At 37.3% G+C, this 27,092-nt stretch overlaps 2 protein-coding genes and 2 non-coding genes across 6 annotated transcripts; 1 reads left to right on the top strand and 3 right to left on the bottom strand.

The window, feature by feature from the left end:
* Positions 1-19,448: 19,448 nt before the first annotated feature.
* LOC106433224 (probable tRNA (guanine(26)-N(2))-dimethyltransferase 1) lies at positions 19,449-22,795 on the bottom strand. Of its 3 annotated transcripts, none has more exons than XM_013874079.3 (12): positions 22,655-22,795; positions 22,413-22,543; positions 21,921-22,196; positions 21,750-21,837; positions 21,552-21,673; positions 21,324-21,463; positions 21,157-21,229; positions 20,828-20,916; positions 20,637-20,742; positions 20,344-20,556; positions 19,981-20,253; positions 19,449-19,891 (listed from the first exon to the last, which is right to left on the bottom strand). In XM_013874079.3, the coding sequence occupies exons 2-12, from the start codon at positions 22,506-22,508 to the stop codon at positions 19,589-19,591; spliced, it is 1,779 nt and encodes a 592-aa protein (XP_013729533.1). In that variant the 5' UTR covers positions 22,509-22,543; positions 22,655-22,795; the 3' UTR covers positions 19,449-19,588. The 3 variants fall into 3 exon arrangements, with proteins under 3 accessions (XP_013729533.1, XP_022554402.1, XP_013729537.1); XM_022698681.2 differs by lacking the exon at positions 22,655-22,795 and adding an exon at positions 22,628-22,646; XM_013874083.3 differs by having other exon boundaries at positions 22,413-22,699.
* Positions 22,796-22,837: 42 nt separating this feature from the next.
* On the bottom strand, positions 22,838-22,911 carry TRNAI-AAU. The gene has a single exon. It is a non-coding gene; the product is annotated as a tRNA-Ile (tRNA).
* An 83-nt stretch (positions 22,912-22,994) lies between these two features.
* TRNAI-AAU lies at positions 22,995-23,068 on the bottom strand. The gene has a single exon. It is a non-coding gene; the product is annotated as a tRNA-Ile (tRNA).
* A 1,284-nt stretch (positions 23,069-24,352) lies between these two features.
* On the top strand, positions 24,353-27,086 carry LOC106433239 (developmental protein SEPALLATA 1). Its single transcript, XM_013874090.3, has 7 exons — positions 24,353-24,874; positions 25,679-25,760; positions 25,844-25,905; positions 26,007-26,106; positions 26,226-26,309; positions 26,443-26,594; positions 26,755-27,086. The coding sequence occupies exons 1-7, from the start codon at positions 24,642-24,644 to the stop codon at positions 26,840-26,842; spliced, it is 801 nt and encodes a 266-aa protein (XP_013729544.1). The 5' UTR covers positions 24,353-24,641; the 3' UTR covers positions 26,843-27,086.
* The last annotated feature ends 6 nt before the right edge of the window (positions 27,087-27,092 follow it).

The following is a 27,092-nucleotide window of genomic DNA, read 5'->3' as shown; positions in this document are numbered from 1 at the left end:
TTTATACAGATAGAAAGGCATTAGAAGTGGACCACACTTTCTGTAAATTGGTGGCTTTCGTGACACTTTCATAAGGATTTTGCTTTTGAAAATATATGTTAGATTATGTCTTCTACATGACCATTGGCATGTTTTCTTTCTTTAAGTTATTGCGAAGAATATTTGTTCAGCTTTTTTAATGGCTGCCATATAAATCTACAAGTGTAGTGGACACCAAAGAGGATTTTTTTTCTTGTAAAAATTATTAGTTATGACATCGATAAACAGGTTGAAGTAGTATTATAATTTTTAAGTTGATCCCGATTACAGGTATATTGTTTATTCATCGACCGGTTAATGCATGAGAATGAAAGTACTATGGAAAGCCCATGCCTTATGGTCTATCATAACCTGATAATCAGTGCATGCATACACAAAACTTATATATATATTATATGGGTGTGTATCACTGTGTGTGTGATGACACATGGATGTGGTGCATCGATCATGAAATGGTTAGCTTAGTAACCAAGAGGTAAGTTGTTGAATATGTACACATGTGAGTATAGGAGAGGGTGCCAGCGCATCAAACATGTGCACATACATGATGCATGGTCATGATGTTCAAGAAAGATTGATCTGACAAAGATTTATATATCATCCCCATGCATTATCATGATAATGACACATGAAGACTAGTACCATTGTGGATAAAATCAAGTTTGGATCAGTGTTGTGTTCTTACATCACAGAAAAAGTTTGTAGTTTCTAGCTGTGTGGTTTCAAAATTATTTAAACTTAGAAACAATGCTTTTGTTTTTGACCAAAAAAAATAGAAACAATGCTTTTGTTAGCCAACATATAAAGTGGTAAGAGCATGATTATTGGAAGATTCTTAAGATGGGGTTCTTAGCGAAATATAATAACCCGTCTCTTAACTTTTAACTAAAAAAGCTAAGAACCGACATAAACTTTACAAATTGACTTATTTGGCATCATTAGAGCATGATTATTTTAGCTTTTTTAGTTAAAAGTTAAGAGACGGGTTCTTATATTCCGCTAAGAATCTCACCTTAAAAACCCCGCAATTATCATGCTCTAATGATGCCAAATAAGTCAATTTGTAAAGTTTATATATATTCTTTATTTTACAAATCACTAATTTCTCCGCGTCTTGTTTTCTTTCTAAAAATATAAGAGATTATCTTCTCCTATAAGAAGGATGAATTGCTATATGGTTTTCTCTGTAGACTTTTAGAGGTCCTAGATTTAAAAAAAAAAACAATGTGGTGTTAACTACGTATCACACAAAAAAATAAATCTTAAAGTAAGGAGTTAAATGGTTAGCTGAACTTATAAGTTATAACTACTAAATTAGAATTTTCCTTTCAGTAATTGGAGAATTCCGGACAAAATCATGTACTAATATATTCTTCAAATTTTGTAGAATAATTAAGTATTCTTAATATTTTAAAATTTTAAAGCGGAAATCATGAATAAATAGAATGACTCGTTTCTGGTCTTTCAGTTTAATTTGAGGTAATTACTTAATCACCGTAATTGTTTGTTCTTCTCAAACGTTACGTATTAAATCTCATCAAATCAAGTTATATAAAGAAGATCATGTCAATATACAAGAACATAATTATTACTCCAACTCTTCTCATATTATATGGGCATATATGGTCAAACACCACTATCAACAAAAACCAAACCGAATAAACTCCTTAGTTGCACTAGGAAAGCAAGATGTGTTAGGCAAGTTTGGCTTGTCGTTTTATGATGTTGATTACAAAGGATATAGTACATTTGAGGAGCTGATGACTCAACAACCACTTAAAACCACACACACTTACAAAAAGATTACAGTTTATGACCAATATTTTTGCTTCACTTAGCTCACTAACTAATGTTAATTAGATGAGTGTTATCCCTTAGCTGGTCAAAATAAGAAGATCGTGGTTGTAGGTTTGACTTTATAATATAACGTCATCAAAATTTAGGGAATCGCTTGGGTTTGTCCTATAGTTTCCTTAAGATATTCTTTATAGTTAACTATAGTCGGTGTCCGCGCTACGCGCGGAAAACATGTTCAAATTAAGACATTTTTATTTTTGATTGGTAGCCGCATATTGATTTATTTTAAATTTTCATAAAATTTTATTGTCTTTATGTGTTGAATAAATTTTTTTTTGTGGACAATTTTAAAATTAAAAGAAACGTTAGTCAGTTCACACAGTTTAAAACAAAATAGTTTGAGAGTAGAAATAAGTAATTGTCCAAAGGGAATAGTGTTTGGTAGATAACGGAAAAGAATAAAAATAAGTTAAGGTGTAGACGATGTCTGGGAAGTATACTGTGAATGGTCTTGTAGAGCTGGCACTTTCTATTGGGGGCGGACCTATTGTTAAAAAGAATTTTGTTAGTACAACTTCATTATTGAGTTTGGAGATTTTTGGTCGGCAGACTTACTTGTTGCTTGCATCTTATGGTATAGAAAGTTGTTCGTGATTCCGGGGAGCCTGATCTGGGTGAGCATCTGATCGTGATTCTGGGGGAGGGAGAGAAAGGAGTTTAGTATTTTTGGATAATGTTGTGTATTGTGTTGCAAATAATAATGGATTACCTGGTAAGTGAGGTAGACCGTTGTATATTTCTTTGTAGACTATGTTTTTAACCCTTCCAATCTTTTGATCCTTTCTTTACAAATATTTGTACGGTCACGGGGCAAACTCTAGAAATAAACAACAACATGGAAAAATTATTTTCCTTTTTCAAATTTATTTTTATAGAAATTATAGTTCCATATATGTTTATATATTTTATGTATTTATAAATTTATTTTCTTTATTTTTAAGGGATGCTAAGATTTTGAAATTGGAAAATTTTTGACCCACCTATATATTATTTTAATTAGGAAATTTTGAACTTTAAATGTTAATTTTTATTATAACTGCAAAGATTAATTTTCAATATAAATTTATGTTTAAATACTGCGAAATACATCATTTAATATAAACAAAATACTACAAACATAAAAGAAACACCTGCTATGATGAAACAATGTAGTGAATTTACAACTTGTATAATTGTTTTATGGGAGAATTGCCAAGTGTGACTCAAAACTTGGAGTCAAACCCAAAACAATACCCCAACTTGGGTCAAAGGCAAAAGTAACCTAAAAGGCTATTGAAATTACAACTATCCCCTTGTGACCAAACAAAAAAACGGAATTTTTTTTACGTTTCTACCCCTCGCAAGTCGTCTGTTTAGACGACTTGAAAATAAGTCGTCCAGACGACTTAACTGAAAGTCGTCTGGACAGTTAGTCTTAAACATAATTTAAAATTTTTGTAAAAAATATTTTGATAAGTGAAAAATGGGAATTATGTAATTAACATATGTCTTAGGAGGTATAAATTAAGATATAACAAATTTCAATTGTTTTCAGCATAGATGAGTGAAAGTAGTGAGTCATGATATTCTTTAGTTTATGTTTCATCAACATATGTTGTAGTATTGTATGTGTTCTTAGGGTTAGATTTTGGAAAGCATTAAAACCGTTTTTGAAAATTTTTAAAATTACTTATGCGTGTTCATTTCTGTGTATAGTAAACACTATTTAAGTATAATTTGATTTTATAACGTGGTTAGTTAGTTAATCTAGTCATTTTAGTTTAGGGGTTCATTTTAGGGTCTAGGACGACTTAATATTTTGTCGTCTGAAAACAGACGACTAAATATTAAGTCGTCTGTTGTACATTATCAGCCAGAATAAGTCGTCTAAACCGGACCAAACCTTAAAGTTTACCAATGTACTTTTAAAGCTAACCGGATTATTTACCCAATATATAAGGTGATTTTTATTTTTTTTGTTTCATTTTTCGCGAAATTCAGAAACCCTAACAGTTCTCTCTCAAAGGCGATTTCGAATTCCCACGATTTCCGAACAAACCATCGTTCTCAACGTCAGCTATCTATCTCACTTCATTCTCACCGTTGTCGCCGCAGCTTCTTCTAACCCTAGCGCCGCCGATTCCTCTAAACCCTAGCGCCGCCGATTCCTCTAAACCCTAGCGCCGCCGCTTCCACTATTTCCGAACAAACCGTCGCCCTCGCCACCGTGGTCACCAACGTTCTCACCGCCGCTTCCTCTAAACACTAGCGCCGCCGCTTCTTCTAAACCCTAGCGCCGCCGCTTCTTCTCTGTAAACCTTAGCGCCGTTTCTCTGTAAACCCTAACGCCGCTAAGTCATCAATCTCGAGGAAAAGATGAACATAAAACGTTGTCTCTATCAATTTACTCATTCTCACCGTTTCACGTTTATTTTTTCAGATCTATAACCGCAATGACGAGTACTCCAACTCCTTCTGCGACTGGAAGACTTGTAAGTAATTTAAGTCGTCTGGAAAGTCTTCCAACTGGACGACTTAGTAGATGACTTAAATATAAGTCGTCCATTTGGAAGACTTTCCAGACGACTTAAATTTAAGTCGTCTACTAAGTCGTCTGGACTTATATTGTTGTCTTTGATTATTTTGCAGACAAAAAGGATGGATATTCCAGAACTCCCCCGTAGGTTATACACATCAGGGGAAGAGCCAGAAGCCCACAATAGCATTTCGTATCATACGGATAACAGCAAGTTGCATACTGCTCTTAGGAAAGCTCTTACTGATGACGAATTTGAAGAGCTCAAGGAGTCGAGTTTGGGAGTTTTCATCAAGTTCAAGGAGCAGGGATTTGGTTGGGCTTCAAGGCTGGTTCACTACATGCTCAGTTTCAAGCTGGACATTAAGAAGAAGTATGAGATGTGGTCTCTCGTTGGTCCAGAACCTTTGAGGTTTTCACTGTTAGAGTTTGAAAACCTCACTGGTCTAAACTGCGAGTACATCGAGGACCTTGAGACACCAAAATGTGACGTTACCCCAGAGATGGTTTCTTTCTGGGGGATGCTGGGAGTTCATCTGGAAGCTGGGCCAACTACTGATCAGATAATAGCAGCACTGAAGAGATGCGGGGATTGGTCCAGGGAAGATCGCAAGCGGCTCGCGTACCTCTCCATCTTCACTGGATTCATTGAAGGGAGAAAGTTTTCAACCGCTACACGATCTACTCTGGCAAGGCTAGTGATGGATTTAGAACGGTTTGAGAATTATCCATGGGGGAGAGTCGCGTTTAAGGTGCTGATGGACTCTTTGTGGAACAAAGAAATTGCTGGCTGTTACACCGTGGATGGGTTTATACAAGTTCTTCAGGTCTGGACGTACACAGCTATGCCGGAATTGGGTGCTAGTATTGGTGGTCCCAGAGCAGACAGTCCGTCTCCACCGATACTGGCTTACGAGGGCAGCAGAGGCCGCAGATCAATGAAAGCTGCTATCTTGAGTCAGGTATTTACTTCAATCCAAAAGACTGCGCAGACGACTTATTATAAGTCGTCTGGAAGGTCGTCCAGCTGGACGACTTATCGGACGACTTATAATAAGTCGTCTGGAAAGTCTTCCCAGCTGGACGACTTATCGGACGACTTAATTAAGTCGTCTGGAAAGTCTTCCATCTGGACGACTTATTAGACGACTTATTATAAGTCGTCTGGAAGGTCTTCCAGCTGGACGACTTAGTAGACGACTTATAATTAAGTCGTCTATTTAGTATTTTTTTTCAAATATCTAACTCGATTCTTCTATTTACTGCAGACCCGCGTGATCAACTTTGTTGAGAAGGACATTAGTGAAATGTGGCCAAAATGGGACTCTGAGGTTGAGGACCTGCCCGCGGAGAACATCATTAAAGTCATGTATGAGCGGAGACCGTGGAAGTGGACCATGGATTGCTGGGAAGTCACTGGTACTAAGGTCAATACAAAACCTAAGGTTGTGACTCCATCGAAGAAGGCCAAAGAGATGGTTGTGTTGGAGGAGGAGGAGGAGGAGGAGGAAGACAATCCAAGACCTCGGAAGAAAGCTCGTAAAGAGGCTCCTAAAGTGGCTAGTGAAGAGGCTAGAGAAGAGGCTAGAGGGGTGACCAGAGAGGAGTTGGAAATTATGTTCAAGGGCGTAGCTGACTGCATGAAAAAAGGGTTTAATAAGTGCATGAGGGAGTTTAGGAAGTTGTCCGATAGATTGGAAGCTGTGGAGAAGAAGGTTGGTGTCACCAATCAGGCTACCCCTCCACCTCTAACCAATCAGGCTACCCCTCAAGATAAACAGCCTACCCCTCTTGCCAAAGAAACCGGGGGTAGAAACAAACAGGCTACCCCTCATGCCAATGAAACCGTGGTTAGTAACCAGCCTCCTCCTCATCAAACCAAACAGCAGCCTCCTCCTCCTCAAAAGAAACAGCAGCAGCCTCCTCCTCCTCATCAAACCAAACAGCAGCCTCCTCCTCCTCAAAAGAAACAGCAGCAGCCTCCTCCTCCTCAAAAGAAACAGCCTCCTCCTCAAAAGAAACAGCCTCCTCAAATCAAAGAGGTTAGTATCAAATCCAGGGTTAACTAGTTGTCCAGACGACTGTAAAAGTTGTCTGGACGACTAGTTGACCCTGGACGACTTAAACGTAAGTTGTCTGGACGACTAGTTGACCACGGAAGACTTAATTTTAAGTCGTCCAGGGTCAACTAGTCGTCCAGACAACTTTTATTTAAGTCGTCCAGGGTTAACTTGTGTGCAACTTTTATTGCAGAGATGGTTGCCGGAGGATACAGCAACCGAGGCGAACTCGGTAAATAAGATCTTGCCGGAGGATAAAGCAGATGGTGTCACCTCCAAAGAGATTGTTGCTGTCACTTCCACCGATCACCAACCGAGCCTCGCTTCCACCGATCAACAACCGAGCCTCGCTTCCACCGAGCCAAGCGATCCAGTTTCAGAACCGAGCCTGGTTGTATTGGACAAGCGTGCAAAGAGTAAACGAGCGAAGAAACCTGCTCCCACTGTGAGATCTCCTTATACGGCAGAGAAAAAAAAAGATAAAGTGGCAGCCTATAATCCATTTCCGCCAGTAAACAAAGATAAGTTGAAGGAACTCGCTGATTGGTTGAAAACTGATCCGTAAGTGATTGCTTTACCCATAATAGCTTGATTTAGTCGTCCAAAACTGATTGCTTTTTTGTTTGCAGTCATTATTTAACTAAGACCGAGGACAAACCACGTACATCACCAACAAGGTGGTACCACTTCCTCCGGACAGCCAGAGGATGGCTGGAAGACTGCGTAAGTCTTCTGCACACGACTTATATTTAAGTCGTCTGGTAACTTCTAACTTGTTATATTTAATATGCAGCATATAGATGCTTGGATTAATGTGCTAAGGCAGAGGTATCAGGAGAACCCACAAGCTTTCAGGAGCGAGCGAATGTGCTTCCTGGATCACAACTTTTCCCAGTCTTGGAGAGAGCAGTATCAGCTCTTCAAAACATCGGAACCTGATCACAAAGGTTTAGGAAGAGTTCTACCTGGTGGGGCGTCGTATTTTTATGACGGATCAATACCTTCATTTTGCCAATCAAACAAGAAGTGGGGGGAGGACATTGATGATATCTATGCGCCAGTGAACTTGGACGACAAGCATTGGGTTGCTATTTGGATATCGATCCCTAAGAGGCACATAGTCGTCTGGGACAGCATACCTTCATCTAGTGTACCAGACGCATGGGATGCGATAATGGAGCCTTTTCTCCAGATGGTCCCTTATCTGCTTGTTGAGTGCGCAGCCACCGACGAAATACGGGTCAAATACGGGTTGGAGCCATACACATATGAGAGACCGCTGAAAGGTGTACCCACGGCCAACAATGGTGATTGTGGCGTGTACGCTGTAAAGTACATTGAATGTCATGCTCTTGGGGTCTCCTTTGACCCTAAAGACTTTGCTAGGTGCAACGCGAAGAAAATGAGGGATAATATGGCGGTGGATATATGGAAGGAGCTTGTTGATCAGCATCTGAAAGAAAATGTGGATGGTGATAAGTTCGTGGGCATGTATGATTAGATTTATGTTTGTATTTGAACTTGTCTTTGTATTTGAACATGATGTTTTAACGAGCGAAGTATTTGTATTTCAGCTTGTCTTTGTATAGATTTGTAAATATATAAGTTGTCTGGAAGAAATAAGTCGTCTGGAAGGTTTTCCAACTGGACGACTTACAAATAAGTCGTCTAGAAGGTTTGGACGACTTATTATAAGTCGTCTGGAAGGTTTTCCAACTGGACGACTTACAAATAAGTCGTCTAGAAGGTTTGGACGACTTATTATAAGTCGTCTGGAAGGTTTTCCAACTGGACGACTTACAAATAAGTCGTCAAGAAGGTTTGGACGACTTGAAGGGATAGTAGAAGGTAGTCTAAAAATAAAATACACTTGAAGGGATAGTAGAAGGTCGTCTAAAAATAAAATACACTGGACGACTTAGTAGAAGGTCGTCTAAAAATAAAATACACTGGACGACTAAAATTTTAGTCGTCTGGACGGGTAATCAAGACTGGACGACTTAAATTTAGGTCGTCTGGACAACTAGTCAACTGGTTGTGTACATTGTGGTTTCGTATGGCCAGTTTCCTTGCAGTTTGAGCATCTCCGTGCCCTGTGTTTCTTCCTGGGTTTGTGTCCTCTCATCCTAGATAGCTCCAACCAAGATTGCCATCTTGATTTCTTCGGTCTCCCCCGACCACGCTTTAGTTCTGGAGGAAAGCATTCTCGTTCCTCAATATGTTGTGACACGATAGGATATATATTCTCTGAGTATCCTGCATACAGATAATTCTTTGAGTACAGTGGACATACAAGTGTGGAGATATGCAAACCAGCATGTATTCCAGCAGCTATAGCATGAGAGCAAGGTATTTTCTCCACTCCATAGACACCACAATCACACTTTGCATGTTCCAAATCAACCACACAGTCCATTTTGCCACCTTTGACAAAGAAATGCCATCCATCAATTGGTTCGACCGTCATCGTACCCGCTATCTCTTCTCGAACAGCAAGCAAGTATTCAACACCCCCGCTATGTTCAGTTGTGAGACTCAAAGCATCTTGTCTCCTTTTCCAATACCATTTTCCTAACTTCTGCCTTATGAACTCCAGCAGGAACGTAATCGGAAATCCTCTTGCTCGCTTCAGTGCGGAATTAATAGATTCAGCAATGTTGCTTGTTTTTATGTTGAACCTGTTCCCCTTACAATAAACCCTTGACCATAGCCTGACGTCGGCTTTCTCCAAATACGTTGCAAGTTCCGGGTTTGCACTCCGTATCTCAGCCATGTACCGGTCAAAATCGTAAACCGTGTGAGCATAAGCAGCCCCTTTCACCAAGTACATGAGATGTTTCCCTTTAAACTTTTTGACAATGTTATCTTGAAGGTGATAATAACATATTCCTCGGGTTGCCCAAGGAAACACCTTATCACACGCACTTTTAATGGCCTTGTGCCGGTCGGAGACTATCACCAGAGGCTTGTCATGAGATATACAACTAGCCAATTTTGTGAAAAACCATTCCCAAGAAGGTATATCTTCCTCATCCACGATCCCAAAAGCCAATGGGAATATCTGAAAATTGCCATCTTGTGCGGCTGCAACTAACATAGTTCCTCCATACTTTCCACTTAGGTGAGTTCCATCCACCACAATGACCCTTCTCTGATACTTAAAACCTTTGATAGAAGCTCCAAAAGAGAGAAATAGATACTTAAATCTTTTCATAGAATCAAGTTCTATCGCCGTGATAGAATCAGGATTTGCAATGGAGATTTGCTCGAGATATGATGCCAGACGCGAATACCCTTCTTCTGCTGATCCTCTCACCAATCTTTGTGCATATAACAGTGCTCTGTATGAAGTGGTGTAATCAAGCGCCATGCCAAACATGTTCCTCATTGCATCAGTGATATGCTGCGGAGTTATCCCATCAATGATTCCAACACGATCAATGAAAAGACTACCTACATACTTCGGAGTACAGTGTCTCCGCTGAGCGATTCGGTCTCCCGCTGAGCATAAATGTTTTTCCACATACTTTGTTACCCAAAACGTGTTTTTCCCATGTTTGACACTCGCTCTGACCTTCCATCCACAATAGCTAACCGGACATGTTGCCACAACGAGAGTTTTCGTTGATTTGTATAATCTGAAAGAAAACTTACCCCTCACTGCTGCCAACCGCAGCTCTGAAAGCAGTGCACCCTTGCTAACAAAACTCTGGTTGACATAGATACTGGTACCATTCGATTTTCCTCCTTCAATAGCATTTGTCTTAGCATATGTCTTTTGGATTTCTTCAAAACAAATATTATCATCATCTTTCTCGTCCTCATCTGGAACCTTTCCATAAAGACTGTAATCCCCACCATTCTGATCCGTTTCACCAACAATAGAATTATCAGCATCCTCCTCCCCATTTTCCTCCTCCCCATCTTGATTTTCATCTTCAACAAACTCATTATCACCAACATCTTCAAAACATTCATCAGCTTCATCATCATCACCAACATCTTCTTCCCATTCACCAGCTTCATCATCATCACCAACATCTTCTTCCCATTCACCAGCTTCATCATTATCACCAACATCTTTTTCCCATTCACCAGCTTCATCAATATCCCTTTTCTCTGAAACCGTTTCGACCTTGCTGCGGCTTGATACACAAAGACATACTCTATGGGTTTTGAGTATCTCCAGCAAGTTTCGAACTTGTCTATCACTTGTAACATGAATGGGAAGACTGCCTGGAGCCATCATCATTTCTGCTGGTAATGAGTAGCTAATCTCCACACTCACTGTTCTCATGTCCAGGTTATAATCTTCTTGAGCCATTGCAACAAGTTCAGCATGTGTTGAATCTTCATTCAATAAAAACAATCTTGCTCCTTTGAGATCATCAACCACAAAATCCCAACGGAAATCTCTCAACAACCATTCTCCATACACTGCATGTAACTGAAAAATCATCTGCAAATATTCAAAATAAAACACATTAGTAAACATAGAGAAAATGAAGAAGTTCAATAAACATTGCCGCAGACGACTTAGCATTAAGTCGTCCAGAAGACTTAAAGGTAAGTCGTCTAAAGAGGTCACTTTTGCAATTGAAAATTAAAAGGGACGACTTAATTCTAAGTCGTCCGGCTTTGTTTGTTAAAAAAAAAACTTCAGACGACTTATATATAAGTCGTCTACGAGAAACGGGCTAGTTTTGCATTTGACCGAATCGTGTCAGATCTTTGACTATTTCTGGACGACTTATAATTCAGTCGTCTCTGGAAAGTTAAAATTTCAATATTTTATGAAAACTTGACGACTTACGTGTAAGTCGTCCTAGGTTAGTTTTGTAATTGAAAAATAAAACTTGAAATTTAACTTTCTCCAGACGACTTAGATGAAAGTCGTCCAGCTAAACGACTTAATTTAAGGTCGTCCGGGATAAGCAAGGTTTGACCAGAAAATTGGGAAAAATTCTGGACGACTTTGCTTTCCCCGGACGACTTTAAATTAAGTCTTCTGGAGGGACGACTTTATATTAAGTCGTCTGGTTAAAGTTAAATTATGAAGTTTTATTTTTCAATTACAAAACTAACCTAGGACGACTTACACGTAAGTCGTCAAGTTTTCATAAAATATTGAAATTTTAACTTTCCCAGAGACGACTGAATTATAAGTCGTCCAGAAATAGTCAAAGATCTGACACGATTCGGTCAAATGCAAAACTAGCCCGTTTCTCGTAGACGACTTATATATAAGTCGTCTGGAGTGTTTTTTTTTAACAAACAAAGCTGGACGACTTAATTTAAGTCGTCCGTTTGACCAGAAGACTCATCAGTAAGTCTTCTACATACAGATGACTTACTAGTAAGTCTTCTACGCGAACAGATCTTGAAAAAAAATTCAAATTCGTACCTTAAACTAGGTGAGATGACTTCGTTTGCACACAGGGTCTTCTCCAACCACCCAGAACCTCAAACGAAAGCAACCGTAAGTCAAAACGAAAGAAATATGGCTATGTCAACCATAGCCCATATTTTGAATCAAAAGCTTGAGTTTTTTGGATGAATATAGAGAGAAAGTGAAAGAAATGTTGTTTTTAGTTCATAACAATTGAAACAGAGAGAGTGTAAAGAGATTTACGTGCATTAAAGGGCATTAAAAGCTCCAAACAGTTCGTACAAGGTTGTTGCCACTATTCATTGCAGTGGCAATATTGTAAATACTTGAAGAATATGAGGTTGAGACAGTAAAGAAGCCATTTTCGAAAAAAAGAAAAAAAAAATGTTAATGGCATTTTCGTAGATAAAATGCAGGTGTGGGGTTAAAATCTCAAAAAAAAAGGAGTCAAAAGAAAAGGTTAGTTTTCTGTTTGACTTCAAGTTTTGAGTCACTTTTGCAAAAAACCCTTGTTTTATTAGAGTTTTGGGTTAAAGTAATATATTAATATTTCAATAATATTAATGTTTTTGATTCAAAACTGATAATAAGGGAGAGTTAAAATTTTGGTTTTATTAGGATTTTAAGTCATTTAAACTTTCTTTGTTCTAATATATGTGAATTTTCATTAGAAGATATTAATTTAATTTTTTGGTTTTAAAATATAAAGTAGGTCTAAAACTTTTTATATTTTCAAAATAAAATTACTTTTTATATTGTTTAGAAACATATTACGAACAAATCAAATTAAATAAGCTGTAACTAATCTTCTTAAAAAAAAAAACTTCGGAAAAAGAAAATCATAAAGATCAATGCTTAATGTGTGGAAACCTTTGGCTCTCTTTCGTACCGGTACCTCCAAGACATCAGATTCAAGTTTTCAAACCGAGAAGAAGAATTTAATCTCTATATTCTCTAGCCAACTGACGATGAGTTCTTTTCCTTCTGAATTACAATTATCAAGCTGCTTTGTAAACTGGGCTAGTGATAATAAGCTATTGAATTATTGTTGAGTAACTATGAAAGTCACTGGGCTACTTATGATCGTATAAACAAACCCCTAAAAAAATATCTTCTGGAGCTACCACCACCGTTAACAAACATAAAAATGCCAACGACCCTTAGCCACCTCCACGCAGCATCTCATCCTTCTCTTTCAGAACCGATGATTTCATGGAAAATGCACCGAAGATAAAGTGTGTAGAGAATATGATTAGATCATCACAAAGACTTGTCTTTGAACGTAGATGAAAATCAAAATATATACTGAAGAACTTATTAAGAGAGACGAAGAAGAAGAAGAAGGCTTCATGCTCTTCTCCTTGGTTCTCCTTGGAATCATAAGATCTGTACTTGGATTTGAAGAAATCCATGGAAAAGATGGTTGAGCACGAGATTCATAGCGAGTGGAGAAGAGACGTCGCCGTTGATGAATCGGTGGAGAAGCAAGCCGGAGCGAATCTGTGCCTTCGTGGTGATTGTCATTACCTTGAACATGGAGATGAACGGTGAAGATAAAGCTCTTGACAGATTTTAACTAGTCCATGCCGATTGCCTGCAAGAGAGAGGAGGTGATCTCCGGCGACAGAGTTTCCTGTTCTGAGGTAGATATCGATTAGGGTTACGGGGGAGTGACTTTAGGCTTTTTAGGCTTGAGTGAGTTAGTGATTTTGGCCAGCCCGAGAATGAAAATGGCAAAACTCTGTTTCCAATTCATTGGTTTAAAGCCCAGAACGGTAGTGACATGGCATATTGATTGGCCCACAATATTTTTGTCCATGTGGCAGGGCTTAAGAACTAGTGATTTAGTCCCTTTTATATAGTAGGATAAGTAAACAATGGACGCAATAGATAATCTTTACGAAAACTATTTAATAATTGGAGAGTTGAACAAATCATTGGTCCCTTTTTCTCTCTTGTCACTATTTGAACTTTTTAGAACGTATCTTTCTTTAAATAACTAAAAACGTAGACATGCATGGATGTGTTATAATCCATTTGTAAGAAGGCTATGTTAACTAAAATATATGCATATCGATATTGGTCCAGAGGAAGAACTTTTGGGTGTTCGCACAAAGTAAAATAACACAGTAATAGAACATGCTTTTTTCTTTTTAAAAAGTTAATGTCAGGTTCTACTGTTTAAGTGTGACGTACATTATCACCTGAGGTAATTAAACTACATATTCAAAAGACAATTAGTTTTTGCTGAACAGATGCATTGCAGTTCCTTGATTTTGGATCAACTTTTCATTGAGATTAATAAGCTGTGATGTTATAGATTTTCATCTCAAACCGACTGATAATTAATTGGAAAACAGTTTCTGTGAAATTTATAAAACAGTAACTTTTGTCGACTGACATAAACCCTCAAATTGCATAATTTGAAAGAAGACAAAAATTACTACGGAATGAAAGATAGTGTGACTGTGTTGGTCAAACAAAAGGGCAAATAAACACCATCAAGTCATATCATTACAAAGTCTATTTCTTCTTTACTTCAGTCTCATGTCCTTTTGCACGGTTTGTTCTCCTTTCACAGCCACAATTTTCCTCTATTTTTATCTTGTTCACTTTTTGCCAATTTGCTTTTTTTTTTTCTTAGTGTTTCCTTTATAATTCCGCGTCCTTTATTTGTATGATTTTTTAGTTATATATCCAATTTATAGTTTAATATTTTCGTTCGTACCTTTAAATCATTCTATCCAATTTGCCAAATGGAGAATAATACTCACAAGTATGTTTTAAGAAATATCTTTATATATAAAGTACAGTTTTTTTCACTTCTGGATGCGTCACCTCAGCAGACAGGTCAGAAATTCGAGGGATGAGTAGCTGCCACGTGTCATGTTTTTCAAAGTGCAGAGTTTCATCTAATTTCGCATGGCTTATTTCTCTTTCTCACCGCCTTCTGGTTTCACCTCCTTGCGGCTGCATAACGTTTCTCCAATATATTTAATGCATTTGAGTCTTTACAACACCCTTCCCGAACCTTCTTGCCTATTTGAAAGCTCTCCATAGCTTGCAAATACCGGATCTACTTCTTCATGCTCTGAAAATAGGTTTCTCTTTTGCTTTTCCAGAAGATTGATGAGTATATCTTCTATGCCGTCTTGAACGTCGCTACATCACAACCATCGCCACTACAGTTCTCCGATGTTTTCATAACCCATTCAAAAATCAAAATCCAAAAACAAAACGACCCCAAAGAGCCAAGACCTTGAAGATCTGAAGGAGGGTAACACGGTCATAAAAACAGTGTCGTGGTTCAAGTGGTGAAGAAGTTCGCCGGTGGCTCGAAAGGCGAAATCGACGGTGGTGCCAGTGGATAACACGAAGAAGCTTAAACCGCCGGCGATGGATCATGTGAGACCGGAGGTGAGGCTGACGATATGCAAAGCTCGATCGGAGAAGAAGAAGATACAAGTGATTCTAGCGAAATAGATCAACAAAGGAGCGAAGGAGAGACGTATGGATTGAACTCCGGCAGCATGGTGGTGGCGGCATCGTCGGAGATGGGAGGCGGAGGAGGAGCGACGTCGTTGGGATCAAGCTTAGGGCAAGGAGCGTAGTCAGAGGAGTGAGGAGCTTTGGGCTCCGACGCGGCGGGAGTAGAGATCCGGCTGCCATCAGGATTTTCTTGCCCACTCATGCTTTGATTCTTCTTCTTCTTCTTTCAATACGATCTTCCTATAGTAATTAATTGTGGCTTGACACAATTTTTTTTTATTTTCTTTTGGTTAAGTAAAGAGAAACACAATTCGAAGCTCGCAGACTACAAATGAATTAAAAATGTCAGTCAGTGTTACGTTGGCATTATTAATCGTTTTGTAGTATGTTATTTTATGTAGTGTCTTCCTCACAACCGGTTTGTAGATGTATCGTGATGTCACTATATAAAAATAAATATCAATTTCCTTATATTTTTAAGTATTTATAAAAAAAAAACTGGCTGAATTATGATGAGTTACTTTTTAGTTTTAATAAAAACATTTTCCGTTTTCTTTTGGGCAAATAGTCATTAGAGTTTTCAACTCTCAGTACGTGGGTTGTGTTTGATATTTAAAATGACTTTAAAAAGGCCACTCTTTCTCCTCTTGAGAGAGAGGATTCTCTCTTCCTTTCCTTCTTCGCACTTACAGATCTTTCAGGAGGAGGAAGATGATATCGGTTTTGTTTTTTTTATCTGTAAAATAGTTTCTTCGCAAGGCGACTGTCAGTATTTCCGTTTAGCGGATTAAACTTTCGCGATGGCGACTTTTGGAGTGCTTCTTCAATCAATCTCCGAATAGAGTTTCATTCTAATCTTCTTTGGATTGATGATGAAGACAATAAACTCCGATCAGTTTTCATCGGTAGTAGGGAATCATGTTGCTTTCCTTCAGATTTGTATTATATCCCGGAGACAATTGAAAGGACATCGTTTGGTTCTCCGTTCACCTAATCAATTCATAGGAGAATCAGTCTTTCTTCGTTGGTGTAGCCAGATTGGCTTTGAAGAAAGCACCTCTGACCGGGAGATGAACGGGTTTTAAGGATCTCTGTTGTCATTTATGGAGTGGATCAAGAAGAATCGGCGTCTATGGCGGTCCGATAAATGGTCTTTTTCCAATCTGACAAAATTTCCTCCGCTTAAATTCTGGCGAATCAAATTGTTTCCAGTCAAGTAGTCTCAGTGAAGATGGAAGGCAACCTCAAGTGAAGATCAACGAGCCCAAATGATGCATATCATATTAAGCAAAGTTCACTGGTGAAGCAGATCCCTTTTTCGCTCGGCGGCGTGTTTCAGGCGCGTGAATCACGTTCAACTGCATGCAGAAGCTTTGACACGTGTATTGCTTCTTTCTTTTGTCTGACGTGTGGGCTGCAGAGTCACCCGTTGGATGAAAGCAAATTATGTTATATTTGGGCTTTCTTGGGCTTAATTGTATATTCGGGTATGTAATGGGGATGGATTGTTTGATTGTAAGCTTGTAATTGCCCAGTTGAGCTTATAAGTGAAATGCAAAAGTCGACAAAAAATGACTTTAAAAAAAGAACAATGATAATGTGTGCAAGACTAAGATGATAACACATTTTATAACTAACTCATCATCCTTCTATCAAAAAAAAACTAACTCTATCATCCATTCACTTTTAATCACAATAAAAAAAACACAAATTTAGTTATGACAAGAAGGAATAATAAAGAAAAATATTATTGCAGTTAACACTGTAAATTTTTTTTTAGGTACAATTAACACTGTAAGTTATTACGTTAATCAGCATGCACTTTTAAATGTGTTACTGAGCAAAAAAAAAAAGAACAGAACACAGTGTCTCAATTAAAAAAGTTATTTTTTTGGTTTCGTTGTCTTCGTTCAGTTTGGTGTTTGGAACTTTTTCTTTGGATTGTAAACAGATTATACATATACTACACTAAATTGTTGTTGGGATTTCCTCCAAGAGACTTTTATGTACATATTGGCATAGGAAGTGATGTTTTATGGGTTAGTCGTGCTTCTTGCAAAGGCTGTCCTCAAACCAATGAAAATACAAGTAAAGCTTCTCATGTCTTTTTCATTTCTGATTTTTTTTTTATTTGAGATTAATGTGTTGCTCTGTTTGCACATTCAATTGGATTACTTTGATGCATGGAGCTCAGTAACTACGACACCGATCTCATGTGTCTGGCCAAAAATGCAGTTGGGATGTTCAGTACTCTGGTTCAGGCTTTCAGAACAACCTAGGTGCTTACATGTTTTAGTATGAAGATAGAAGTGGCACATGGTTCTACGTCCCAGTTGTTTTACAGTTTGACATATATTTGATTTGATTGTGTCTTTAATAAATACTTTAATTTGATTTTTTCTTCAAGATTAAATTTTTTTTTTGGTTAACAATTAATCTTTTGTGATTTGTAGTGTGAATAGTACCTATTTTTATGAAAATCAGAAGACAAATTATTTATCATGCAATTTATTTAATTGCACAGATTTTAAGGTCCATGTGTTTTGAAATTCTATATAAAACGAGTTGACATATATAATGTTCAGTACAAAACATATAATTTCCTTTTAAAATTAAAAAGAAATATCAGTTCAAATAATTAGTGAATCCACTTGCGCCCGCCCCTAGTATAAAATATAGATGCCCAACTTCTTATTGATCTCTGATTCAGTTGCCGTAAACTGGTCCATGTTTTATCTTTATATAACTACAAGAAAACTACACAAACAAACAAAAAAAAACTCACATTTACTTAATAATTTATAGTTTAATCACAGATACGTCCTCCACTTTTCTTCTAGTTAAATTTTAATAGAATGATATGGATAAAGGCCAAAATAATGTGCTGCTGTCCTTGTAATTAACTTTTATTAAGGGCTTGCATCCACTATCACTGCCAGTTTGTATCAATATCGTGTGTCATAATCATAAAAGATATATGATTGAGCTATTATTTTTATTTTTACTATGACCAGCAAAAAGTCTTTGATTAAAAAAAATCAAATACCTAACACAATCACAAAAGTTTGGTATCCGATTGTCATCAAGTGCATGCATGCATACATGCAGATCACATGCACATTTAACATGCATGCACAATGCATATATGTGTCAATATTCTCATATTGGTGATGATGACATGAATCATTTTTAAAATATACGAGATGTCACATTGTGGTTAACTAATCAATATAATTTCTAATCAAAATTGTATACTTCACTATATTGAAGTTTGTGTGTTGACCATCACATGTTTTAATTATAACGAGTTATCGGCAAATAGTGTTGACTGTTGAGCAATTGGGTATCCAAATCATAGAAAAAGGATTTTCCATGATCACAGAAAGAACTGAAAAAAATTGACACTATTTTTTTTTTTGGGGATCAAACCGACACTGAATGTTTCAAGTTTGGCTCTTTAGATATGTATAGTCGCTATAGAGAAAGGAAGAGGGCCACTCCCGCGTGAAATTGACTTTTTAAGTTTCAACTTGTTAAGTATTTTGTTTTCCTTTTTACAATCTTTATTCGTAACGGGCTTCTGTTTGCAATTTACCAATAGTTTTGCTGCAAGACTGAAAAAGTGCTGAGTGACTGTCTCGGATTTGATACTTGGCAGTGTTTTTAAAACCGGACCGACCCGATGGTTGGACCGGATTCGACCGTGAACCAGTTATATAACCGGGTTGGTCTAGTAATTGGTTCGACCATGAACCGGCCACATAGCCGGATTATATTTCAAAGTTATTAAACCAATAAAAACCACTAAAACTATCGAAAATCTATAAACCATCCATATAAACAAGAAACTAATTTATCTTTATAATATTTTATGTTCAAAATTAATTTATATTTTAACTATGCATCATGTTTACTAATATTACTTTTATATTTACATACTAAAAAAATATTAAACCATATTATTGAACCAGGTTTGATCCGATCGAACCATAAAAAACCGTGACCCAAAATATTTCCGGTTCAGCTTCCGGTCCAGTTTTAAAAACATTGATACTTGGGAAAATAATACGAAACTACTAAAGAGAACCAATACAAGAGATATAATAAGTTCACTGTTTGTGCTTGTTGGATCAAAACGTAGAACATGATGAATAATATTTGAAAATAAATAAAAAAGGGCAGTAAATCTTTAAGCAAAACATTAAATCTAATATTCTTGTGTAAAACAATTAGCCCCCCTTATGACGTTGAAGCAATATCCTCTTCTGTCTTCTGGCGTTTCAGCTCAGGCTCATCATCCTCAGAGACATCTTCTTGCTTCTCTTCTTTTCCTCCTTCTGCTTCTTCTTGTGCTCCTGCTTCCTTGTGGCCATTGAGATGATCGTTAACTGCTTCATGACCAATAAGCGAGACGTGTTTGCTTGTGATCTGACGACCAGCCCTTATCTTTGGACCCCAATGCTTCTCCGGGTTCGGCAGAAACCTTGCTTCTTTCTTCACCTGTGCTTTGCTAAGTGAACCAACGTGCCGCGAAAAGTCAACCTGTCAAAAAAAAAAGTGTTTAAAGGACTCAAAAAAGCTTGAAACTTTATTCAAGAGAATGAATGAAGCATTAGGAACAACAGAGGGACCTGAAGAGATGGTTCTTTAGATAGAATCACACTTCCTGGATGTTCAGGTGATTGCGCTTTCACAGGATGATTCTTCACCCAGCACCGCATGATGTCCCAGATAACCTCCATAGGAGCATCGGTTTTAATCCCGAGAGGGGTCACATGAGACCCCGAGACACGGTACTTTGCATTCATCACCGCTGATCTAAACATCGCAACTGACGGTGAAGTGCACTTTAACGTTCCAGAGAGACTATGAAGGCTCAAAAAGAGCGGAACGTCTAGCAGTTCCTGTAGACAAAGACAAACAAACAGAGATTTAGAGAGAAACTGACACAAACCAAACAAAAAAAACTGAGACTTTGAAGTTTTTTGCTTTGCCTCTGAGATGGTGGTAAGAACAGAGCATATTTTATCATAAGCTGGATATCTATCTTTCATGGATTTAACACCGTTTAGTATCGAAGCCACCCATTCCTGATCATGCATCGGTGCGGACCATATCGGCCCACCCATGTTATACTTCTTCCCACAGTGAGTGCAGTCCTGTGGAACTACAGGACCAACTCCTGATTGATACCTCACACTGTTATTCTGCAAAAAAAAAAAAGGATTTCTAATTTAAAAAGGCGGGTTTTTCAGAAACTAACTATGCAAAGAGATATACAAGAAACCTTAGGGAGGGATCTTCCAACGGATTGGAGATGAAAGGAATCGCAACCAATGCATTGATAGAAGTATGAGAGCTTTAGTGGAGTGTTCTTCATTGCACTCGCCGAACTGCATTTTCATAAAGGTTCAGTCTTTACTTGGCCTCTAGCTGAGGGAAGTGTTTGGGAGAGAAACAAAAAGAAACGAAACTTACGTGTAGACTCGGACAAAGACACGGACGTAGAAGTCCATTTGGACCGATAGAACAGGGACTATGTACCGCTTGTAGCGGTTTGCATGGCTCTGCAACATCAAAGTATAAACATTACATCCAGAAACAGCTTTTAGAGAAGAAATAGCAATGTTCTAAAAAATCAGTCTAGGCGTCCGCTAGGCATCTGCTTGTCAGCAAATCATTCAAAAAATCGTCCTAAGCAAAACGCCTAACTACCACCTAGCGATTTCTTGAACATTGAGAAATAGTAATGGATCATCTTTACAAAAATCACAGCCTGGAAGATTTGGCGTGAGTGAATCAATTACCTCGATGCTGGCGAGGAGGATCCGCAGAGCCATCTCGTGACAATACTTTCCTTTAAGTGGATAGGAACCATATCTAACAATAGACAGGTTTAAGAGATTCAGACAAAAACAAAATATAATTTTGTCTTTAGTGTAATGTAATGTAAATGGTGAAAATGAAATCTCACTTGGAATAGCAAACCTCTCCATTAGCGCCACACAACACTGCCATGTCAGTTGCTGTACACATCAGCAACCCACCATCTGCAACTGACTGAACAGCTGAATCAAGGAAGATAGAGGGCGCACCGTATGGATCAAGATCAACCTAAGACATCAATTACAAATTAGTCAACTGAAAAAAAATAATTAAAATTTGTTTGACTCAAATGAGCATAGAAAATTGGATGCCATACCACATCAAACTCTTTTGGGTTGGTGAGCATATGGACACGCGCATCAGTGAGATGTGACTCCACTTTTGAAGTAGACATCAAGCCGTTGAACTTTAAGTTTCTCTGGCAAGCTTCAACCGATGCTTTAAGAGGAAAAAAAAAGGTAATCACTAAGAAAAGTCCCTCTTCACAAGCACAAATGTTGGGGAAAACAAGTACCTGGATCATTATCCAAAGCCACAACTTGACCAATCCCTTCAACTTCACGAGCATATCTCAAAGCCCTTAACCCAGAAGCTGACAGTGCCTACAAATAAATAAGAACAAAAGAAAAAAGTGAACTAACAGAAAAGCAAAGAAGGCAACGAACTATAGTTACTATAGGTATACCTCAAGCACTCTTGGTGGTTTGAGTTCTCTTCGTGCAGGTTCATAAGTGGTCTTGGCAGCTTCCTTTGGTCCATCCTGAGATGTCTCTCCGTTGGTTTTACCATTATCCTCCCCGTTTTCAGTAAGAGTCTCTTCCTTGGAAACTTCAGAAGAGACATCCTTCTCAGGCGCTTTACCAGATGATCTAGCTCTTTTAGACAACATCGCCTCATGCTCTTGCTTGCGTTTTGATATATATGCCCTCATGACAGCAATGGACATGTCCCTATTGTTCACCTAACCAACAAAACATAAAGCAATTAGTCAGTTTCTCACAAAGGCACTTAAAAACACTAAATTTGAAAATCTCAAACTAAGAAAAATGCACCAAAACTAATACTTGATGAGTCCAAAGATTACCCTTTATGTAATTAAATAAGTTATTAGCGAAAAAGGAAGAGCCTTTGCATCAAATCAAATCCAATGGAAACAAAAGTAAAAAAATTAAAAAACCTGAGCTTTGTTGAAGAAGACTTTGTTCTTCTTGTGCATGAGAATCTCAGCTTCACCTTCCTTGACAACGGTATAATCATTTAGATCAATCTCCATTGCTGATCTCAGATTCTCCTCTTCAGGAGCACAAACTGAATTTTAACAATACGAATCGGTAAATCACAAAGCCTGAAGCTTTGAATATGAGAACAAAGATGTTGACAACAGTTATGGACTTGTTTTGAATGATGATTGATAGAAACCTTAAAGCTTCTCCTTTGGTTGCAGTTTCAGAGAGAAGGAGGCCCGTACGGGTTGAGTTCCAAAACCCTACAAAATTACACAATTTTCCTTTTTTTCTTTTGGGATGAAATTGGTTAACTTCAAACAAACGGGGTCAAAACAGAAATAATTAAAAGAATGGGACGCAAAACAAATAAAAAAGATGGCCTATACAGGGATCGAACCTGTGACCTTCGCGTTATTAGCACGACGCTCTAACCAGCTGAGCTAATAGGCCGTTTGTGATACATGGCAACTCTAGTAGTTAAATATCTATGGTACGATAAAACGAAAAGATATATAAAACACACTAAAAAGATATGGCCTATACAGGGATCGAACCTGTGACCTTCGCGTTATTAGCACGACGCTCTAACCAGCTGAGCTAATAGGCCAACGTGGTGAACTGAACATAAAACATATATTAATCCAAAAAGCCCTTCTTGTCCTTTCTTTCTGTAACCACCAATACATGTATTTTCGGATCAGTGACTTCATTTCTCATATGGAAAAAAAAAACTCAAAACATATTCTTAATTAATTGCGTATATAGTGACTTTCTATATACCACATATTTGGTGAAATGAAATTAACAATAACAAACGTGTGAAATAAAAGAGTAGGAGGCAAAAGAACGTTGACAACTAGACAAGTCACTGTCGAAAAGGAGGCTTTGGCTCATAGAACACGCCTCCGACAAAAGTCTAATTCAATCGTAACTCGACACGTGTTCATCAGACCACATCAACCATCTTCTTGTATTACACTGTTAAGATTCTTTGCTCCAAAAGTTCTTTAAACATTTCAGTGGCATTTACAAAAGATTTGTGATAAATGTGCTTTTTAACAAATGCATAAGTACGTAAGTTGTAGAAAATTTTGCGCATGATATTGTGAAGAAAACAATAAAAAAAATATTAAAGCAATGTATCATACCATTTTCTGGTTGCTTTCAGAAGCTACAGAAAAGCATCTCCTACCTCGAAATGGGTGTGCACGTGTCGATTTCTTATTGGAGCACGCTTTCTTTCTGGTTGAGTTTTATAGCAAGTAAGTTCAAAAACATCAAGTAACAACAATGACAATAAATAACATATTTTCCTAGTATCGACCACGTAAGAATGTATATAGCAGGAGTATGTATACGTTATATAAATTTTCTTACTATTGTTTTGAATTGGCTTTTTTAAAATGTGATAACTTCATGAAGACCGTATATATATACACATGTTTTTTGATACTATATACACATGTTAATGGTAACCTTTAGCCTTCATCTCATGTGTTTAGTTACTAATCAACCATCGATCAAAAGTTGATACCCTTTTCGAAAAATTTGTTTCATTATATACAACTAAACAAAACAATTTGTCATTATGGTATAAACATAGAATTCTTAAGAAAGCATATGTTTAGATATTTGTGTATAATGTCAGACATATGTATGATGTAATATCAAAAAAATATCAGACACCATATATATAGACATGAATTCTACCTGAAGAGAAGCACCATATATAGTTTCTAATGAAATCATTACAACTCACAATATTTGTCCCTTCAAGTTGTGAAAATTAGAATGATTGTAGACATAAATCGACTGTGGTAAGTTGAATGAACTAAAACCATATAGAATCACGCGCTTAGAGAGCGTGTACTGTGGAGATTTTTTTGTCAAAAGAGAGATGGCTTGAAATGAAAACACACCACCAAACCCTAACCTCACCTTCACAAATTTTCTTATCTTTAGCTCCCAATAGATTCTATTTCCACAGAAAATCTCAACTAGATTCACATCCTCCACACACTTCCAAACACATAAAGAGAGAGAGAAACAAGAACCCTATGGTCTTGTTCTTGAAGTTAGGGCATATCTGCTTCTCAAGACCCTAAAGAACAAAAAGATCAGATCTCAGATTTTTTGTTTGTCTCTGTATATAGATAAACATTTTACATACCAATATTTGTATGCATATATATATAAAAGAGAGGAAACTACAGAGCAACAAAAATAAAATGGGAAGGGGAAGAGTAGAGCTGAAGAGGATAGAGAACAAGATCAACAGACAAGTAACGTTTGCAAAACGTAGGAACGGTTTGTTGAAGAAAGCTTACGAATTGTCTGTTCTTTGTGATGCTGAGGTTGCTCTCATCATCTTCTCCAACCGTGGCAAGCTCTATGAGTTCTGCAGCTCCTCTAAGTAAATCTCTCTCTCACTCTCTCCCTCTTGAATTTTAGCTTTTTTTTCATTGGTTCTTGCTAGATCTGAGCATAGATCTTTGTCTGATCTAACTTGTTTGGATAGATCACACGATCTTGATTTTTGTAGTATTTAGTTTTGAATTCTTGAATTTTGAGATCTGATTTATCTTTTTCTTGTTTTTTTGTGAGCTCATGACATGTTTGCAATCAGTTTATATATGTTTTATTATCATTTCTTATATGTATATAGTGCTTTCAAATTTTTATATAAGGAGATATTAATTAATTGTGTGTGATTTGAAACTTAAAAGTTGGAAACACAGATTTCTATAGAAACAAGGATCCAACGTGGAATGATAATATATGGTTCCATGCATTAACCAACTGTTAGTTCATACTTTATTGTGGTTAATACTTAAAACGTGTGTGTATCTATGAAGTGTTTGATTCTTTCTTGTTTATATGTTAAATTAGTTTGATATCATTCAAGGAAAAGAGAAAATTTAATTTTCTTATCAAAATTATTATTTCCAATCCGTGAAATTAGTAATGCTTGCAAATAATATTTTGTTTCTTGTAAAATACATATCCAAACTTAAAGTTTGAAACAATAAAATCCTATGTATAACTAGTGAGAGACTAATGAGAATATAGGAAAAAACTTGATGAAAAACTTGTGGAAGTATATATAGATACAGCAAACTTAAGTGTCTGGTTTATGATGAGTTTTGGTTTGTGTCATATGTCAAGTATGATCTTCTTGATTGCAATATCCTCTTTAATATGTGGTTTTCTCGTTCAGCATGATCAAGACACTGGAACGGTACCAGAAATGCAGTTATGGTTCTATTGAAGTCAACAACAAACCTGCCAAAGAACTTGAGGTAGTACTCTCTAAATTTTAAAATTTATATCATACCAATTCAAAAAGGATTCTCTAAAGAATATGTTTGCCTTGGAATTTCAGAATAGCTACAGAGAGTATCTGAAGCTCAAGGGTAGATATGAGGGCCTTCAGCGTCAACAAAGGTACATCTCTCTCTATCTCTATATACACACACAGGTTTGTATACACATATATATATATATATATCATTCACATTAGTGCGTATGTGTATTTGTTGGTGCAGAAATCTTCTTGGGGAGGATTTAGGACCTCTGAATTCAAAGGAGTTAGAGCAGATTGAGCGTCAACTAGATGGCTCTCTCAAGCAAGTTCGCTCCATCAAGGTCATATCATAACCTATCTGAAGTTATATATATATATAGACATGGAATGATTCAAATAAGATTGGTGTGTGAAAATGTTTGTTGTGTAGTAATGACTACTATATATATGATTGTTGCAGACACAGTACATGCTTGACCAGCTCTCTGACCTTCAAACCAAAGAGCAAATGTTGCTTGAAACCAATAGAGCTTTGGCTATGAAGGTATGATGACCATGTTACTACAATCATTCCTCTTTCACAGGTTTTAAAGTCCTCAACATTTTTGGCAAAATCTCTAGCTTTCTTGTTTCTGATTAGAGTCTTTTGGTTTGGTGAAAAAATGGCAAATGTGTAGCTGGATGATATGATTGGTGTGAGAAGTCATCATATGGGTGGAGGAGGAGGAGGATGGGAAGGCAATGAACATAATGTTTCCTATGCGCATCATCAAGCTCAGTCTCAAGGACTATTCCAGCCTCTTGAATGCAATCCAACTCTTCAGATGGGGTAAGTGATCCTTTGTAATCTTTGCCTTGAAAAATCATCTGCAAACCTCTCTGCTTGTGTACTTGAGATTATGTTTGAGGCTCTTTAATTAGTTGTTTTGTGTTAATTGGATCATCGATGTATATTGTTGACGTTTTGGTGGTGATGATGATGATGACAGGTATGACAATCCAGTATGCTCAGAGCAGATAACTGCAACAACACAAGCTCAGGCACAGCCCGGTTACATTCCAGACTGGATGCTCTGAAAGTCATGTGAGATCATTCTACTGCTGTGATCAATCTCGCCAACAAATTAAAAGACCTGTTCGATATATAAGAAAGTGTAGACACAAGACTTTGAATTTGTAGACATAATATGTAATGTCCTGAGGATCTCCAGTACATTTGTGTATTTTGGGAAACCTTGCTATATTAAGGGTTGCAATATGTGGAACTTGATTAAACCTGATAACTTATAATCAAAGTGCTGCACCAGTGCATTGAGAAACATATATA

Source organism: Brassica napus, chromosome C3 (assembly GCF_020379485.1).
Source record: "Brassica napus cultivar Da-Ae chromosome C3, Da-Ae, whole genome shotgun sequence".
Classification (NCBI taxonomy): Eukaryota; Viridiplantae; Streptophyta; class Magnoliopsida; order Brassicales; family Brassicaceae; genus Brassica; species Brassica napus.
The sequence above is the reverse complement of the archived record's forward strand: the minus strand, read 5'-3'. Positions and strand labels throughout refer to the sequence as shown.

What these genes read in the sequence shown, in the direction of transcription:
- LOC106433224 (XM_013874079.3), bottom strand. Translation starts at nt 22,508, where the DNA reads ATGGAGATTGATCTAAATGATTATACCGTTGTCAAGGAAGGTGAAGCT. An exon ending in TCTTCTTCAACAAAGCTCAG is followed by an intron (nt 22,197 to 22,412) that starts GTTTTTTAATTT and finishes TTTGTTGGTTAG; the next exon opens with GTGAACAATAGGGACATGTC. An exon ending in GGAGAGGTTTGCTATTCCAA is followed by an intron (nt 21,230 to 21,323) that starts GTGAGATTTCAT and finishes GTCTATTGTTAG; the next exon opens with ATATGGTTCCTATCCACTTA.
- LOC106433239 (XM_013874090.3), top strand. Translation starts at nt 24,642, where the DNA reads ATGCATATATATATAAAAGAGAGGAAACTACAGAGCAACAAAAATAAA. An exon ending in GGCCTTCAGCGTCAACAAAG is followed by an intron (nt 25,906 to 26,006) that starts GTACATCTCTCT and finishes TTGTTGGTGCAG; the next exon opens with AAATCTTCTTGGGGAGGATT. An exon ending in AATCCAACTCTTCAGATGGG is followed by an intron (nt 26,595 to 26,754) that starts GTAAGTGATCCT and finishes TGATGATGACAG; the next exon opens with GTATGACAATCCAGTATGCT.